The 19,517-nt window shown below is 47.7% G+C and overlaps 2 protein-coding genes across 4 annotated transcripts in view; both read right to left on the minus strand.

Annotated features, from left to right (window-relative positions):
* The window catches only part of LOC119311087 (beta-glucosidase 32-like), a 9,091-nt gene extending 8,599 nt beyond the window's left edge, over positions 1–492 (minus strand). For both annotated transcript variants that reach the window (XM_037586716.1, XM_037586715.1), the window contains exon 1: positions 289–492. In XM_037586716.1, coding sequence (XP_037442613.1) covers positions 289–414 — 126 coding nt within the window. In that variant the 5' untranslated portion in view covers positions 415–492. The remainder of the gene's footprint in view (positions 1–288) is intronic.
* A 505-nt stretch (positions 493–997) lies between these two features.
* Positions 998–5,808, minus strand: LOC119311088 (beta-glucosidase 32-like). Of its 2 annotated transcripts, XM_037586717.1 has the most exons (14): positions 5,453–5,808; positions 4,865–5,186; positions 4,682–4,745; positions 4,468–4,526; positions 4,289–4,364; positions 3,987–4,058; positions 3,089–3,176; positions 2,717–2,969; positions 2,503–2,618; positions 2,189–2,406; positions 2,047–2,069; positions 1,841–1,934; positions 1,565–1,667; positions 998–1,379 (listed from the first exon to the last, which is right to left on the minus strand). In XM_037586717.1, the coding sequence occupies exons 2-14, from the start codon at positions 4,988–4,990 to the stop codon at positions 1,160–1,162; spliced, it is 1,512 nt and encodes a 503-aa protein (XP_037442614.1). In that variant the 5' UTR covers positions 4,991–5,186; positions 5,453–5,808; the 3' UTR covers positions 998–1,159. The 2 variants fall into 2 exon arrangements, with proteins under 2 accessions (XP_037442614.1, XP_037442615.1); XM_037586718.1 differs by lacking the exon at positions 5,453–5,808 and having other exon boundaries at positions 4,682–4,754; positions 4,865–4,967.
* Between the last annotated feature and the right edge of the window lie 13,709 nt (positions 5,809–19,517).

Here is a 19,517-nt window from a genome sequence, read left to right on the forward strand (position 1 = left end):
GAAGAAATAAATAAATGGGAGAACCTTCAACACTAGCTGTCAGCTGTTCCACCTCCAAGAAATTCAAGAAATTGCTGAAGAGAGCCGACTCGCCATCGATCGATCCAGGCTGAGCGGTAGGCTACTTCATCTTTGTTAGTCTACTTTGTTATTATGTTTGTTGTAGTTGGCTTGCTGTTACAGCATGTTGCTGATAGCTGAGATTTTCGTTCTTCTCCTTCCCCAGTAGCGTGGATCTCCCCTACCGCGTTCCGTCAAGAAAAAAGAGAAGAAAGAGGTAGGCAGCACCTGGTAGGCCGAGGTGCCTGCGCCGAAGACGAACCCCTCGGGGAAGTCATGGCGGGTGAGCGCGGAGGCGTGCCTCGGAGCAAAGGCTGCGGCGGCGAAGAGGGCGACGGCGACGGGAAAGAGCATCGGCGTGAGCACCGCCCTGGCGTTAGCGCCTCTGCACGGCTCTGTTGTTGAGGCGGCCTTGTTGGGCGAGCTGCCGAGTGAGCTAGAGTAGATACTGTCTACTACTCGGCCACTCCTTCCTTTGTCTCCTCGCTTTCACGCGGACCACGCGGTTGGTGCATGCGGCGCTTTCGCGAACCCTGTTACTGATGTTAAAGAGAGTCTCGGGTGGTCCAGTAGATGCCAGGGGTGTCTCAAACAAAAAAGTAGATGCCAGGGAGCTACTCTACCAATCAATGAAATTTACACACCTTATATGATTCATTCAGAGAAGGGAACTTGCTCTACTACCGTGCCTGCTGAACGGATCCGGTGAAAATCCAGGCAGGAAAGCATCGCATGCTAGCGAGCCTGAACTGCATGAATGATGATGCATGTTAACTGCAAACCTCTGATCGTTTTTCTTTTCTTTTTTTTCTTTTTTGAGATCAAAATCTCTGTTCGTCCGTTACGAGTACTCGCCCCTTTCCAGTTTATATATAACACGGCTGCGCATTTTTCTGGAGATCGTCAATTTGACCGGTGCCCACGCACGAGAATTGCATTGCATCCCAAAGTAATTTTAAGGTAATCCCGGCGCGTACGAATACACGACTAAATGTTTCACGGAGAAATATACAGAGATAGAGAAGAGAATTAATAAAACAACCAAGTGGCACTGGCGCCATAGCCTCAACGACAAGGAAAACGCGTGCAGAAGCCCAAGTCATGCGGCGACGTAGGCTTTCCCCGACGATGACGCCGGCCGCAGCTCGCCGCCTTTGAGGAAGCCGGCGTACCAGCGGCCAGAGTTCCTCACGTATCTTGTCCTCCCCTCGCCGTTCATGTCGACGCCGCACAGGCCGAAGCGCATCCGGTAGCCGAAGAGGAACTCGAAAACGTCGAGGAAAGACCACACGAAGTATCCCCGCGCGTTTGATCCGTTCCTGCAACCAGTGCACACAGCCGCCCTCTCTCTATCAGAAGCTAATTGAATTCCATGTATGTTTCTTGAACCCGAGAGTCTCGACTGAATTTGTGCTGAGATCCTCTTCCGGACATGGCTTTGTTGGAGGTTTGACATTTCGTTCAGGATGCATACTGAAACAGTACAGAGACAGAGAAAAATCACCTTATGGACAGATAGAGAACTTCCAGATAGTCTTGCAGGAACTCTGATCTGTCGCCGTCGTCGTACTCGACCTTCCGCGGGAGTTCGGAGGCGTCCGCGTATCCTGAAACATCAAACAAAAGATTTCCCATGCCGTTGATTTTGATTTTACAGAGGTCAGTGTATCTTGCATTTCAGCTCAAACCACCCTAACAGGTATTCATGGTGTCAGCTTATCTCCCGAAAGAATAATAGCATATGCAGCGATCAGTTTTTTCTTTTTCTTTTTCAGCTTACCGTTTTCATGGATCATGACTGGTGGATTCCCGTACTTGAGCTTCAGGTGGTCCAGTAGCCTCCCTAGATCCCAAGGAGCATACTCAAGGCGGCCCTGCATGTTATATCAATACAAATTACACACCTTTTATGGTTCAGAAGGAAAAGAAGAAAAGTTCAGTCATTTGAAATGAAACAGAGAAGGCTTGTGATTTATGTATAAATACCTCTTGGATATCGTCGAATGGATCTGAACCCAGGCAAGAAAATGGTGCATGTTAGTGAGGTGAGGTTGACTTGCATCAGTGATGACACATTTCTCAAACAAAGATAGATGGGAACATCTAATACGGAGTACTTGGTACTTACTTGCCATGGCGTATGCATCAGCATAGTAGTCCCTCTGCTTCATATTGAACGCGCTATCATGGGCTCGAGCCCGAACAACAAGGTAGTGATTGAAGCCGACGAAGTCAAATGATCCGGGCAATTTCTTCGACTGCTCCGCTGTAAAATCCGGCAACCGTGCGCCTACCCTGCTCCTCATCACAGCAGGGTAGTCCCCATACACCAAAGGATGCATAAACCTGTCCAGAGATGGCATGAATTCTTGCTGCTTGTATCCACAAAATTAGCATTTAAAATTCAATTATGATGCATTTCAACATTAACCAAGTACTAACCATCCAATGTGGAAGTCATTCATCCTCATTGCAGCAGCTGCATCCTCTGATGAATTGGTAGCTGGCTCATGCCACCAGCCCAGGAGAGTAATTCCTATCTGTCCTCTTTGAGTTGCCTATGGAGTGAGGATTGCATTGGATGGTCATGTTAATTACTAGTATCAGTCAACTACTGCATCTATCTATTACTCAAGAACACTGATATGAGAGTTACCTGGTACTTGGCTCTATACAGGGACACTGCTGAGGCATGTGCAAGCAGGAGGTGGTGGGCGGCTATGTAGGGCTCCGTTGTAGAATCCCCCCAGGTGCAGTTCCCGAAGGGATGGGAGCAGCGCTGCGGCGGCAACACGCCACTGTCGAGGCCTCCTATGGTCTCTATGTTGGGCTCGTTGACGGTGACCCAGTGCTTCACCCTGTCCCCGAAGCTCTTGAAGCAGGCTTCGGCATACGCGGTGTAATCGTCTCTGCAACACAACACATTCAGTTTTATGCAGAGCATCTGAAAACTCTGGATCTTCGTCTTAATTCAGCCGCCTTAATTTGCGGGTGTCAGAGATGGTGGTCCAACGGTTGTTGCACTCACATGAATCTGGGGCTGAGCAGTCCGTTGTATTCGCCCTGAAGGGACTGAGGGAGATCGAAATGGTAGATTGTGACATGAGGTTCTATGCCTGCAACACATGCCAGAAGATATTGACTGGATTTCCCAAGGTTGCAACAAGGAAAAGAAAGGTTGCTACTACTGCAACATGTTTATGTCAGTTTTAGATAGGAGAGAAGTGCATATTCCAACCCTGAACTTTTGCCCTAGTCTAACTTACAACCCCGAATTTCAATACCGTCTAAATTACAACCCCCAACTCTGAAAACCGGCTAGGATTCAACCCTCCCCTTTCTGTTGACCGGTTTTGACCAGTCAACAGGTCCAGTCAGCATGCCACATCAGCAAAATTGCAAAATTTCCAAGGAAAAAATCTCTAAAATCGAAGAAAATCCAGGAAAAGAAATAAGAAATCAAATTTCCGAAAAACAGGGAAAATAAAAAACCGAATTTCCAGAAAAACAATAATTTCCAGGAAAAACCCAAAAACTCAAATTCCCGAAAAATTATTTCCAGAAAAAAAAATCATTTTTTAAATTTTCCCTAGCTTCTTTCGCGAACAATTTTTTGGGAATTTTGCTTTTTTATATATTTTCCCCTTGATTTTTTCCTGATCTTATAGATTTTTATTTACTTTTTCTTGAAATTTTGAAAAAAATATCTGACATGGCATGCTGATTGGACCCGTTGACTAGTCAAAACTGGTCACCCCTGGTCAAAGCCGGTCAACAGGGAGGGGAGGGTTGAATCTTGACCGGTTTTGAGACTTGGGGGTTGTAATTTAGACGGTATTGAAGCTCGGGGTTGTAAATTAGATTAGGGCAAGAGTTCGGGGTTGAAATATGCACTTCTCTCTTTAGATAGAGAAATCAATCTTTACCATGACGTATCAATTCATCTATTAAGTTGTTGTAGTACTCCAAGCCTTTCGGATTGATCTCTCCTCTTCCATCTACATAAACGTGGCTTCGGTCAGTATCAACAAAATACAGAGGTGCACTACTCAACTACTCCCTCTGTCCCAAAATATAAGAACGTTTTCAACACTACACTAGTGTCAAAAATGTTCTTATATTATGGGAAGGAGGGAGTACTATATGGTAATCCCCTTTTCCATCTACACAGGTGGCATTCAGTATAAAAAAAATTCAGAGATGTACTACTCAACTACTACATGGTTACCTGGTATAAGCCGGGGCCATGCGATGGAGAATCTGTACGCGTCTAAACCCATCTCATGCATAAGTTTTACATCATCCTAATGTCAAAAAAGAAATTTAAATTGTTTGATTAGTCAGCATTTGCCTGTGTCCCATTTGCGTTTTATTTTCAAGTAATTGGTGCTAGATCTTGAAAACAACCTTATAATGGTGATACTGATCTGCTGAGATATCTGCGGTAGATTTATCAAAGGAATAACCTGCCATGCTCATCAGCACAATAATTCCAGAAATTAGATCCTGGAGGCCCCATCGCAAGATATGTTTTGCAGGCGTTGAGTGAATTCTGAATTGCAAATGAATGAGCGATGCTGGTATGATGAGTAATGGTACAAATCATAATCTGAAAATTGACCTTGATGGGTGAAGGTGTCCCAGATGCTGGGCTTCCTCCCACCTTCTGCAGCAGCCCCTTCCACCTAAAGCGTCTAAAACATTATTTACTTCCTTGTCCGCAGCGTTATTTATGTTTTGAACCATGAAACTTTGCTCAAGTTGCAACATACAGAGACAGAGTGAAAGGTGGAAGCACGAGTACCTGGAAGGCCGAGGTGCCCGCGCCGAAGATGAACCCGTCGGGGAAGTCACGGCGGGTCAGCGCAGCGGCATCTCTCGGCAAGGTGGCAAGGCAGAGGAGGAGGAGAACGAAGAGCCACGGCGCCATGATCACTGTGTGGAGCTGCAATGCCAATCACTGCTCGGCGCGCCATTTAAAAGGGCCGAGAGGGAGATGGAAAAGGAGGAAGAAGAATTCTGCACCCAATTTAAAAGAGCTGCACCGCCGCACGAGTTGCTTGCAGGGATTTATCTAAGTTGTGGATGCCACTTGGGTCGTTGAACTCCTTCAGGGACGTGGGCGCCTGATCCAGATTGTGCATATATAAATAAAATACAAAAAGAATTAAGCAGCGAGATATTCAGAGTTGACGAAAAGCATGATCGAATATATTTCACATGGATCATCGTCACCATATACTAGTAACGAACACGACACGATCAATTCCTATTCATTTTAAAATGCTCGCATGAAACGAGACAGACGGGTGCTAATGGCTGGTTAGTACTGTAGTTACTTGGTATAGTACGGCGGAATTGTTTAAGTTACCAATGTCAAATTGTCACTTACCATGTGAAACCACCTGCGCGCCAGTGTGATGGGCGGCGACCGTGACCTCGCGAATAGATCTGCGGCGGCAGCCATCACCGCGACCGCGGCGACGACGCCCGGCGGAGGTAGATCCCCGTACTCCTCGACCTTTGTCGGCGTCGTGGTGGGCGGACGAGCTCGTGGATCACTGATCGAGCCCGAGTGCGGCGACTCGGTTCTGCCGGAGCTCGGCGTCGCCTCGTTGATTTGGGGATTTGGGGAGGATGTTGGGGGTTCCGAAGGGGAAAACTGGGAATGGATCCAGCTATGGATGGTCATGTTTGCTAGTCGCGAGCTCCCGCCATTGACCAGAGCAAGCTCGTTGCCACATTTCTCGCCAGAGGAAGAATGGAAATCGATTTGCAGGCCCAAAAACCTTGGGGGTGGGCATTTTAAACAGTGGTGTCTTATTATTAAAGTTTGTCTAATTTGCATTTAGATGTTTTTTTTAGCATCAGTACAGACACAAGCGCTCATATACACGGGCATACACTCATTCCTGTGAAGGCACACACGCACACCCTACCCCTATGAGCACCTCCGAGAGACTGAGCCGGCATATCATCTTGAGATTTACGAAGTCACCGTAGGCGCCTCGTCGTCGACGGGAACGTCTCCTTCCACTGAAAGCGCATCGCCGGAAATCCTGAAATAAATCCAGGAATAATGCGAGCACCAGGATTTGAACCCTGGTGGGTTGGGGATACCACTGTCCACCTAACCAACTCAACCATATGATGTTTTTTTAAGGATGTGACATCTAAGCTCCAACAAATATACAATGCAGTAACAAGAAATAAAAAAAACTAGGACAAAAAAATAGACCACAAACAAGAGTAGAAATCAGTTTATGTCACATCTAGATGTGTCCCAAACAGATCATATTATTAAATGGTGATGGAAGATGATGACCAATGGGATGGCTCCCTGTGGTTTTTCATCCTTAATAAAGCTAAGTATTTCCCTAGCTCTAGCCCTATGTTTGCATCGTCCTTGGGTGGTTCCCAGTTCTGAAAAGATCTTGTTAAAGTTCGACCTATTTTAAAAAAACATGTTAAATTTGTGGTGGGTAGCGGTAAATCCATTCGATTTTGGCGTGATTGGTGTGTGGTGAGACTACTCTAGTTGTGGCTTTCCCTACACTTTTTTCTTACTGCCCGAACCCGAAAATCTCTATCTTTGAGTTCTCCGCTAATAATTGGGACATGGTTTTCCGACGCTCTCTATCTCCTGAAGAGTTTGATGACTGGCAGTGTCTTGTTGCCTTCATCCCTGTGCTCTTGGAGAATGAGGACCCGCTTGCGTGGCCCATTCTGCTTCTGGTCGATTTACTGTTAAGTCCTTGTATGCTAGGCTAATTTCTGGGACGCCCACTTCAAAGTTTAGACCGATCTGGCGTGCTCGGATCCCTCCTAAAATCAAGATTTTCATGTGGCAAGCTTTTAAGGGCCGCCTGCTTGCTGCTGACCAAATTCGTAAGCGCGATGGTCCTGGCTCGGACAGATGCGCTTTATGCGGGGACTTGGAGGACACAAATCGTATCTTCTTCCATTGTGTCTTGGCCAAGGTGGTCTAGTGTCGTATTAGATCGTGGCTCGGGGTCTCCTGGAATTCCTCCTCATTCTTTGAGCTCGGGATTTTAGCTAATGGCCTCGTTGGGGTCACTAAACGCATGTTTTGGCTTGACCTAGCTGCGACTTGTTGGGCCTTATAGACGACTAGGAACAATTTTACTATCGACATACTTTTCCTTCTAAGCCTATTGATTGCTTATTTAAAACGTGTTTGTTTATGCAGTTGTGGATATCATTGATTAAGGTTGCCAACCATGATACTTTCGACCTCATGTGTGGTAAAATATGGGCTTTGGCTTCTTCTATCTCACAGCAGGACCCAAATGGCTAGTCGTCTTGAGAGTCGTCTTTTGGTACTAGGTGGTGGCATGTGTGCTGCTTGGTTTGGTTAATTTCGGTCTGCACGCCGCTTGTCTCTGGCCTGTGGCCATGTACCTCCGTACTTGGTTTGTGGTTGTGGCTGATTCTTTCCTTATGTTTGGTTATGATGTACTCTGCCTGGTGACTTTATTTATAAAGTGGCGTAAGCCTTTCCTTCAAAAGAGAAGAATGTGAGTTTCTCGAGGAAAGAGTATGTACTCCTATTTGTAGGTCAATTTGTAGGAACTTTTTTTGTTAAAGCCCTTTGGGTCCTAGTAATGGGTTCATCAAATTCCCATGGAATTCATCCATATACCCTTCATTCCATATTATGATATTACATAAGAATCTAGACATAAGCTCAAATCTCATTTTACTCTTTTTTTCCTTTGAGACGTCCAATGCACTTGCACTCTATCTCTATTAGAGTGGCGGCAGAGGATGGTGAGGGAGGCTCATTGAGGAGTAACATACGGTTTTATATAAAGAGTAAAATGCACTGGCAGTCACTTAACTTACGAAGAAAGCTCACTTTGGTCACTGTACTTAGAAATACAGTCACCAAATACGATAAGTCATGTTTGTACGGTCACTGTTTTGCGTATGCCACTCATCGCCGCTCGGTTTGACCACGTGTTGACCATTCCGAGACGCTAGGTGGCATTAAGTAGGCGGTTGCGTGGTGTTTTTGCAGAGTAACCCCTGGTTTGCTCGGGTTTGGTGGAAAGTTGCTTTCCTGTTCGACTTCGATCATAATGAGAGGGGAGGAGGAGAGCGGTGGCAGGAAGGTGATCATCGGCGGCACTGCACCATCTCTTGGGATAGTGCTTCAGGAAGAGCCAAACTCACCATGGAGGGGCGCCGCATCTCGTTGGGATGGCGCCTGTTCGTCGACCAAATGGTGCTCCTCCATGGAACTACACTAAGCCCCCACCTACACGCGCCATGATTTCTGTTTGTGGTCTGTGATACGACGATTTAGGGTTTCACATTGCGCATATGGAGTTTGTAGGATAGTTTTGCCTGCTTGATTTTCCAAGATTAAGCTAGGGTTTTTGCCTGACAATTTGAGGGTTTCGGTGTAGGGTTTTTTCCTGATAATTTGGGGGTTCTCAAAGGTGTTTTTCTTGTAGGGCATTCTGATGCAATTGTAGTATGTTTAGATGTTTAAGCGAGCATTGTCATGAATTTTGTACATAATGTTAGGGTTATTAGGGTTTCAGGTTAGTAGAGGTGGTTACTTGTAGCATATTTTGACGCATTTATACTCTAATTTTATGTTTGTAGGAGCACGCAGCAGCAAATTTTTAGTTTAATTTAACCATGGTGGATATTTCCTTGGCAAAGATAGATCTTATGTAATGACCATGTGATGTGGTATGATGACTTAGATACAATAACATGATCTCCAATCATGGTTGTGTTGGGGAACATAGCATGCAATTTCAAAAAAAAACTACAATCACGCAGGATCTATCTAGGAGATGCATAACAACGAGAGGGGGAGAGTGTGTCCACGTACCCTCGTAGACCGAAAGCGGAAGCGTTAGTTAACGCGGTTGATGTAGTCGAACGTCTTCACGATCCAACCGATCCAAGTACCGAACGTACGACACCTCCGTGTTCAGCACACGTTCAGCTCGATGACGTCCCTCGAACTCTTGATCCAGTAGAGGGTCGAGGGAGAGTTCCGTCAGCCGACGGCATGGTGATGGTGTTCATGATGTGATCCGTGCAGGGCTTCGCCTAAGCACTACGATGCTATGACTGAGGTGGTATACTGCGGAGGAGGCCACCGCACACGACTAAGAGAAATTTTGGTGTCCTTTGGGGCACCACCCACCCCCGTATATAAAGGGGGAGGGGAGGAGGCGGCCGGCCTAGGGGCGCGCCAAGTGTGGGGAGTCCTACTAGTACTCCCTAGTCCTAGTAGGATTCCCCTTTCCTTTCCGGAATAGGAGAAGAGGGAAAGAGGTGGAGGAGAAGGAGGAAAGGGGGGCCGCGCCCCCCACCCATAGTCCAATTCGGTTTGGGCTAGGGGGCCCACGCCTCCACCTGGCCGCCGCCTCCTCTCTTCCACTAAGGCCCATGAAGGCCCATTAATGCCCCGGGGGGGGGGGGTCCGGTAACCTCCCGGTACTCCGGAAAATGTCTGAACCTTTCCAAAACCATTCCGGTGTCCGAACATAACCTTCCAATATATCAATCTTTATGTCTCGGCCATTTCGAGACTCCTCGTCATGTTCGTGATTTCATCCGGGACTCCGAACAAACTTTGGTCATCAAAAACACATAACTCTTAATACAAATTGTCATCGAGCGTTAAGCGTGTGGACCCTACGGGTTCGAGAACTATGTAGACATGATCGAGACACATCTCCGATCAATAACCAATAGCGGAACCTGGATGCTCATATTGGCTCCTACATATTCTATGAATATCTTTATCGGTCAAACCACACAACAAGATACATTGTTCCCTTTGTCATCGGTATGTTACTTGCCCGAGATTCGATCCTCGGTATCATCATACCTAGTTCAATCTCGCTACTAGAAAGACTCTTTACTCGTTCTGTAATGCTGACAAATCCTAATATCGATCTATGCCAACCCAACAAACACCTTCGGAGACACCTGTAGAACATCTTTATAATCACCCAGTTACATTGCTACATTTGATAGCACACAAGGTGTTCCTCCGATATTTGGGAGTTACATAATCTCATAGTGAGAGGAACATGTATAAGTCATGAAGAAAGCAATAGCAATAAAACTTATCGATCATTATGCTAAGCTAACGGATGGGTCTTGTCCATCACATTATTCTCTAATGATGTGATCTCGTTCATTAAATGACAACACATGTCTATGGTTAGAAAACATAATCATCTTTGATTAACGAGCTAGTCAAGTAGAGGCATACTAGGGACACTATGTATTGTCTATGTATTCACACATGTACTAAGTTTCCGGTTAATACAATTCTAGCATGAATAATAAACATTTATCATGATATAAGGAAATATAAATAACAACTTTATTATTGCCTCTAGGGCATATTTCCTTCAGTCTCCCACTTGCACTAGAGTCAATAATCTAGATTACAAAGTAATGATTCTAACACCCATGGAGTCTTGGTGATGATCATGTTTTGCTCGTGGAAGAGGCTTAGTCAACGGGTCTGCAACATTCAGATCCGTATGTATCTTGCAAATCTCTACGTCTCCCTCCGCGACTTGATGGCGGATGGAAGTGAAGCGTCTCTTGGTGTGTTTGGTTCTCTTGTGAAATCTGGATTCCCTTGCCAAGGCAATTGCTCCAGTATTGTCACAAAAGATTTTCATTGGACCCGATGCACTAGGTATTACACCTAGATTGGATATGAACTCCTTCATCCAGACTCCTTCATTTGCTGCTTCCGAAGCAGCTATGTACTCTGCTTCACACGTAGATCCCGCCACGACGCTCTGCTTGGAACTACACCAACTGATAGCTCCACCATTCAATATAAATATGTATCCGGATTGCGACTTAGAGTCATCCGGATCAGTGTCAAAGCTTGCATCAACATAACCATTTACGAAAAACTCTTTGTCACCTCCATAAACGAGAAACATATCCTTAGTCCTTTTCAGGTATTTCAGGATGTTCTTGACCGCTGTCCAGTGCTCCACTCCTGGATTACTTTGGTACCTCCCTGCTATACTTATAGCAAGGCACACATCAGGTCTGGTACACAACATTGCATACATGATAGAACCTATGGCTGAGGCATAGGGAATGACTTTCTGTTTATCTCTATCTTCTGAAGTGGTCGAGCATTGAGTCTGACTCAACTTCACACCTTGTAACACAAGCAAGAACCCTTTCTTTGACTAATCAATTTTGAACTTTTTCAAAACATTATCAAGGTATGTGCTTTGTGAAAGTCCAATTAAGCGTCTTGATCTATCTCTATAGATCTTGATGCCCAATATGTAAGCAGCTTCACCGAGGTCTTTCATTGAAAAATTCTTATTCAAGTATCCTTTTATGCTATCCAGAAATTATGTATTATTTCCAATCAACAATATGTCATCCACATATAATATTAGAAATGCTACAGAGCTCCCACTCACTTTCTTGTAAATACAGGTGTCGGTGTCAAAACCGGTGGATCTCGGGTAGGGGGTCCCGAACTGTGTGTCTAAGGTTAATGGTAACAGGAGGCGGGGGACACGATGTTTACCCAGGTTCGAGCCCTCTCGATGGAGGTAATACCCTACTTCCTGCTTGATTGATCTTGACGATATGAGTATTACAAGAGTTGATCTACCACGAGATCAAAGAGGCTAAACCCTAGAAGCTAGCCTATGGTATGATTGTTGTTCCTGTCCTACGGACTAAACCCTCCGGTTTATATAGACACTGGAGGGGGCTAGTGAGGGAGTCCTGGATTAGGGGGTGTCCGGATGGCCGGACTATGACCTTTGGCCGGACTCCCGGACTATGAAGATACAAGATTGAAGACTTCGTCCCGTGTCCGGAAGGACTTTCCTTGGCGTGGAAGGCAAGCTTGGCGATATGATATGAAGATCTCCTCCCATTGTAACCGACTCTGTGTAACCCTAGCCCTCTCCGGTGTCTATATAAACCGGAGAGTTTTAGTCCGTAGGACAAACAACAATCATACCATAGGCTAGCTTCTAGGTTTAGCCTCTCTGATCTCGTGGTAGATCAACTCTTGTACTACCCATATCATCAATATTAATCAAGCAGGAGTAGGGTTTTACCTCCATCGAGAGGGCCCGAACCTGGGTAAAAACATCGTGTCCCTTGTCTCCTGTTACCATCCGCCTAGACGCACAGTTCGGGACCCCCTACCCGAGATCCGCCAGTTTTGACACCGACATTGGTGCTTTCATTGAGAGTTCCTCTGTGTCGTCACCGTCAGGAAGGATGCCGCACCCCGTCTTTAAAGATGGCGCTGTTGCTAAAGGAGCTTTGGCTGTCGGCCAAACTCTCCAGCTAGGCAGTTTTTTGATGACCGCCTGTTCGGCCGCCGCGCCGATGATGACCTCTCAGGTCATCGAAAGCAATCTCCACTTCAGCTTGGAACTTGCCGAGCAGTTAGATCCGATGGAGCTCTCTTCCCTAAACGAGCTCTTGGATCGCATCGCCGCCCTGGGAGTCGCTACAGATTACGGCCAGATTGGGCTTAAACCTGATCAGAGAGAGTTTGACTCTCCCCAGGTCACCCACCACGTTGAAGTGGTGGAGGAACAATGCGGCGAATCTTCGCCAATCCTAAGGACCAGATGTGTCCGGATTCCTGATCCCTCCAAGCCGGACATCCGCGGAGGGGAGGACGTCGCCCAAGCCCTGAACCTAAAGTCAGGCAGCAGGCCTGATTCATTGAATAACGTCCAAGAAAACAAGCTTCCTAGTTCGGAAATTTCTTGGCCCCTGAGTCTTAGATCGAGCGAGGTTCCGGATTTAAATCCACCCGCCCACCCAAATATAAGGGATCTATCCCAAATTCGGCAAGAGCCCGGGGAAACAGTACACCATTACTGGGCCAGATTCCTCCTGGTTAGGAACAGGATAAAGGACTGCCGCGAGAGGGATGCAATTTCATTCTTCTGTAACAACTGCACGGACATCGGAATCCTCAACGCCATAAGTCGCCGCGAAATTACACGCTTCACCGACTTGACATCCATAGTACGAAAGTACTGTGCGACAGAAAGCGTTCAAAAAACCGAAACAAAATTCTGGGACAATCCGACCCTGAATACAATCACAGTCCAAAACAAAAGGGCGCATTATCGCCAGGCACCTGGGCCAAACAGCAAAAAACAAAAACCCTCTATAGGGTATGGAACCGTACTGGAGGGATGGCTCAATGGACCCTGTAAAATTCATAGTACAGAGGAAGTCACACCAACTCATAGCCTTAGAGCATGTTGGATACTCCGGCAGGTGGCCAGAAGTGGCGAGGAGCTTCTAACTCCAGAATCCGCAGAGCACCACCCCAGAAACGCTAGTACGGTGTCAACAGTCTTCGAGACTTTTGCATCAAACAATGCGAGGAAACAAACACTCCGTAGCCTTACCGAAGTCTACCAAGTAGCGACAATAAACCCATGGAGTGACACGGCTATCACCTTTAATGCCAGTGATGAACCTAAATTCCAGACAGCCCGAGCACCAGCTGCACTGGTCCTCAGTCCGATAGTGGACGGCTTCCGGCTTACAAAGGTACTCATGGACGGTGGCAGCGGATTGAACCTCATCTATGAGGAAACCCTACGAAAAATGGAAATAGACTGGAGCCGCATTAAGCAAAGCAACACAACCTTTAGAGGAATAATCCCTAGCCGAGAAGCGTGCTGTTCAGGGAAAATCACACTAGATGTGGTGTTCGGCATGCCGGATAATTACAGATCCGAGGAGGTCACATTTCAAGTGGCCCCATTCAGCAGCGGATACCACGCTCTGTTAAGGCGAGAAGCATTCACAATTTTTCAAGCTATACCCCATTACAGGTACATGAAGCTCAAAATGCCTGGACCCAACGGAATCATCACTATTGCTAGTGATCCGGACACAGCGCTCCGCGCCGAAAACAAGACAGCCGCACTGGCCCTCGAGGCATTATCCGAAGCCCTGGCGGCCGAGGAACTAACTGTGTTGCGCTCCACGGTGGACAGGGATGACGTGATACTCGACAAAAGATCGAAGTCCACCTCCTTCAAGCTGGCAGACGAAATAGTCAAGTTCCAAGTCCATCCAATGGACACTACAAAAACGGCCTCCATCGGGGCACAACTAAGCCCTGATGTAGACGCCGCACTTAGAGAATTCCTACGGGAAAATTGGGACATTTTTGCCTGGCACCCTTCAGAAATGCCAGGAATCCCACGCAGGCTGGCCGAGCACAGCCTGAACATCCTAAAAGGATTCAAGCCCGTTAACTAGACTCTTCGGCGCTTCTCCGAACCTAAGAGGCAAGCCATGGGAGAGGAGCTAGCCAAACTACTGGAAGCCGGATTCATCAGAGATATAAAACATCCGGACTGGCTAGCAAACCTGGTGATGGTACCAAAGAAGGACAAATCCTGGCGCCTATGCGTCGATTTCAAAGACCTAAATAAGGCCTGCCCAAAGGATCCCTTCCCCCTCCCCTGCATTGATCAAATCATCGACGCCACTGCAGGACACGATTCATTGTGTTTCCTCGATGCATACTCTGGCTACCACCAAATCAAGATGGTAGAATCAGACCAAGCCGCAACGGCATTCATCACCCCATATGGCCCATTCTACTTCAACACAATGCCCTTCGGGCTCAAAAACGCCAGCGCAACATATCAGTGCATGATTTAGACATGTCTGGCCAACCAGATCGGCAAAACGGTTGAAGCGTACGTGGATGACGTGGTCGTCAAAACCAAACACATCGAAACTCTAACAGACGACTTGAGGCTCATGTTCGATAACCTCCGAACATATGACATTAGGCTTAACCCGGAAAAATGCGTTTTCGGCATACCAGCCGGAAAGCTCTTGGGCTTCATTGTATCCTCTAGAGGAATTGAAGCAAAGCCAGCCAAGATCCAAGCTCTGTCACAATTGGATATTCCAAAAGATCTCAAGCAAATACAAAAATTGACCAGATGCGTAGCGGCTCTAAGCCGCTTCATCTCCCGCTTGGGGGAAAAGGCATTACCCCTTTACCGCCTCCTCCGGCGCACCGAACACTTCAAGTGGACGGATGCCGCCACAGCCGGACTCGAAGAAATAAAAGCCATACTGGCAACAAACCCTGTCCTGGTCGCGCCGAACATCGGCGAACCAATGTTGCTATACATCGCGGCAACTCACCAAGTTGTAAGCGCAGTCCTCGTCGTCGAACGAGAAATGGACGGACACAAATTCCCTGTCCAGAAACCAGTATACTACGTGTCCACTGTCCTCACTCCATGCAAGTCCTGGTACCCGCATTACCAAAAAATAGCATACACAGTGTTCATGGCATCCCGGAAGCTACGACACTACTTTCAAGAGTGTTCGATAACAGTAGCCTCTGAAGTACCTCTTAACGATATCATAAACAACCGTGACGCAACAGGCCGGATTGCCAAATGGGCCATTGAGCTCCTCCCATTCGACATAACATATAGGCCACGGCGAGCCATCAAGTCGCAAGCCTTGGCCGACTTTGTCGCTGAATGGACTGAAGCCGAACTCCCTAAAGAGTACGGCACATATTCTAACTGGACCATGCACTTTGAAGGCTCCAAAATGCTGGCGGTCTGGGGGCTGGCGTCGTCCTGACATCCCCAACAGGAGATACAGTCCAATATGTACTCCAGATAATGTATACGGACTCCAACAATGCAGCCGAATACGAGGGCCTTCTACATGGCCTCCGGATGGCAGTCTCCATGGGCATTCAACGCCTGGAGGTGCGTGGGGATTCGAACCTCGCGATATCCCAAATAAACGGAGACTTTGACGCCAAAGATCCGAAAATGGCAGTTTACCGCAACGCCGTCCTAAATATGTCAGCTCGGTTCGAAGGGCTGGAATTCCACCATATAGCCCGAGAAAATAATCAGGCAGCAGACGTCCTGGCACGCATCGGCGCAAAGCGCGATGCAGTCCTCCCCAACATTTTCCTGGAAAGGCTATTCAAGCCATCCGTACAGTGGGAAGGGGAATCCGGAATTAACAATCCAGACCAGGCCGCATCACCTGACCCCGAACACCCCGACACAACGGAAGACTCCGTCAATGAAGTCACACCCTCAGCCCACGTAATAATGGCAGTAATTTCCCCATGGACAGAACCATTCTTAGCCTACTTAACTAGGCAGGAACTCCCCGAGGACCAAAATGAGGCACGCTGCATAGTGCGGCGATCTAAAGCCTACAAAGTCCACGAAGGAGAGCTTTATAAGAAAAGCACCACCGGAGTCCTTCAAAGGTGTATCTCCGAAGAGGAAGGGCGGAACCTTCTGGCGGAAATTCACGCCGGACTCAGCGGTCACCACGCCGCAGCCCGAGCCCTTGTGAGCAAGGCCTTCCGTACCAGATTTTATTTGTCGACGGCCCGGGCAGACGCTCAGGACTTAGTCCAGCGATGCATCGGTTGCTAATTATTCGCTAATCAAAGCCACATGCCGCCTACCGCCCTACAAACCATACCCATCACCTGGCCTTTTGTGGTCTGGGGGCTTGACATGGTTGGACCCCTTAAAGGAGGAACCCACAAGCAAAAATATCTACTGGTCATGGTGGATAAATTCACCAAATGGATAGAGGCCAAGCCTGTTAAGACGGCCGAATCCAGACCGGTGATAGACTTCATATCCGGGGTTGTACACCGTTACGGCGTCCCCCACAGCATCATTACTGATAGCGACACAAACTTTACGGCCGATGAAGTTAAACTCTAGTGCAAAAACATGGGCATTAAGCTCGATTACGCTTCAGTCTATCACCCACAAACTAACGGTCAAGTCGAGCGAGCCAACGGTCTAATCATGAGCGGCATCAAACCCAGATTAGTGCGATCCCTCAAGGAATCTAACACGCACTGGGTAGAGGAGCTTGACTCAGTACTCTGGGGGCTGCGGACCACGCCGAATCGCACTACCGGATTCACACCATTTTTTATGGTATACAGCGCAGAGGCAGTCCTGCCCTGCGACATAATTCATGACTCACCTCGCGTGCGCATGTACGAAGAAAGAGAAGCCAAGCTCGATCGGCAGGACAGCTTGGACACATTGGAAGAGGAGCGCGACGTGGCAAAGGCCCGTTCCGCATTCTATCAACAGCAGGCTCGAAGATATCAAAGCAGAGAAGTACGGGCCAAAACTTACAATGTTGGCGAACTAGTTCTACGCCTACCGGACAAGAAAAAGGACAAACTCAAGCCCAAATGGGAGGGTCCCTTCATAATCGACCAAGTCCTGACTGGTGGAGCGTACCGTCTGCGAAATGCATCGGACAACCGACTCGAGCCGAACCCATGGAACGCAGCACGCCTACGAAGATTCTATGCCTAGCGCCTGACTCTGTGTTCGTTTCCTTCCTCTGTCACCTTCCTTTTTTTAGCTGCCTGGTATTTTTCTCCTCCTTCCTCCCTTCTTTCTCCCAAGCCTTTAGGGCTTGCTTGCGCGATTGTTCGCACATAATTGACGCGCCACCCGCGCTCATTATACCTGGGGGCTTCTTTATCAGAAGCTTATATACACGGGCTTCATGCCCAAAACATGTGTGACACTTCCGCATGAACCTTTTATGCACCATCATATGCATCGATATGACTTAATTTTTGGCCAAGCTGGGTTGCCTGGCTCCTGTGCTTACCCCTACATTCCCGTTTGTTCGGCTAGGTGGTAAAGGGAGCACCTCTGCGATTGTTACTGCCGGGTCAGCCGGATGTGTACCTCTGACTGGGTGAAGCCGAAAGCTAGCGTTCTTAAGGGAATATTCGGTCGGTGAACTAAAAGATGACTTTTCACTTGTTTATTTATCTGCCCCCAGATGCTTTTCTGCTTTTCTACGCAGTCCGGACATGCACTTTAGGGCATGCCTCCCAGGGAAAGGAACCCCTAACGGAACTATTCTCCCTGGAAGATGTTTTTTACTAACCATGTAATATAACATAACTAGTTGGGCACTTGTATGCTAAAGCACTTATGACCCCTACGCCTGGTCTCCATGCATGCCCTGGTTCTTACATAACCAAGAGGGTATTCGGACACGCTCCGGACTATCGGGTCCAGAGGTTGAAGCAAAAAGGTCCGCAATGACAAACGATCTACAATCCGGCTAGAAGGCATTTTACATGTCATTTTAAATTACATAGTCAATTTGACTGGGTATATTCTTCTTCAATACCATCTAACAGGCGGTCTAATTTACAGTCCTGTTGGGAATACTTGGTGGCCAGCTCTACCTGGCCATACACTAAACTGACAGGGATCTCCTTCCCGTCGGGCCCCAAAGGGCCGACCTCGGCCATGTGGTTTGGGTCAGCCTTCGTGTACCGCGTCTTCACCATGGACCAGGCCTCCCTGGCGCCTTGACGGTAGTCCGATATCTTCCATAACCGGAAGCGCTGCCACACTCCCTTCAGCTTCTCTGCAAGCTCTTCAAGGCCTTCGGGCAGGGAGAGGGACAACCACAAAGCCTGTACGACGCCTTGCATCGCCTGCCGAACTCGTTCATGCAGTTGCAATAGCTCGGGGAGAAGATCCCCCGCAGAACTGGGCATTTCCTCCGCAGGTTGACCTGTCAGCATATCTGCAGACATAGCTCTGTCAATCGACTTACTCGCCGAATTCTTTTTCGAAGATTCGTTTAAGCACTTACTAAAAATGCCGCGTCGAAGTCGCCGATTCTCCTTTGCGGAATCAAACAGCTGAGCACGAACATCCTTTAGTTCCTCGCCTAGCTAGGTGTTGGCGTCTTGAAGCTTGTTCTTCTCTTCCCTCACCCTCGCCAGCACGCTCTCGCCGGCCTTTAACTGGCGCAGGAGTTGTTGCTTGTCCAGATTCAATCCGGCCCCATTTGCACTGTTATTGTCAGAATTGCACACATGCCGCACGTTACAACAGAATTATCTTTTGAAGCATATATTACCTGAGGGAATCCCCTTGGTACTCTTTGAAGCAGCCAGTGCGGCCTCAAGTTGGGCCTTGCACTCTTCCAGCTCCTGGGACAGTTGCGTATTCTTTTTTGTAAGATCGTGCATATCATATGATCCTTAAATCAGTTATCTTAACTGTTTCAAGTCTCGGGGGCTACTGACATATATAACCATCATATTTACTCACCCGTATGTCTTTCACATACTGCTCTGTGGCTCTGGCTAGACCATTTTGAGTGGCACGGAGGTACGCATCTCCCGTATTAAAGACGTCCAACGCCTCTTTGGAAAAACATGCGTCACGAAGAACAGTCCAGAGACGCAAGTGGTTCATGGCACTCTCCACCTCTGAATTGGTGGCAGATAGCCCGTCCGCGTCCTCTGTCGGAGGAACGTCTGGTGCGTGCCCCATGTTCACCTCCGCTCCCGGACCCGGCCTTGAAGCCTGGCCGGTGGATATAGT

The sequence above is a fragment of the Triticum dicoccoides genome, chromosome 5B, assembly GCF_002162155.2.
Source record: "Triticum dicoccoides isolate Atlit2015 ecotype Zavitan chromosome 5B, WEW_v2.0, whole genome shotgun sequence".
In the NCBI taxonomy this organism is placed as follows: Eukaryota; Viridiplantae; Streptophyta; class Magnoliopsida; order Poales; family Poaceae; genus Triticum; species Triticum dicoccoides.

Bases quoted from the DNA above. Each gene is read 5' to 3' on its own strand.
- LOC119311088 (XM_037586717.1), bottom strand. From the start codon at position 4,990: ATGGCGCCGTGGCTCTTCGTTCTCCTCCTCCTCTGCCTTGCCACCTTG. The intron at 4,527-4,681 runs GTCAATTTTCAG...TGAGCATGGCAG, and splicing joins GGACACCTTCACCCATCAAG to GTTATTCCTTTGATAAATCT. The intron at 3,177-3,986 runs GTAAAGATTGAT...CATGTGTTGCAG, and splicing joins AGATGAATTGATACGTCATG to GCATAGAACCTCATGTCACA.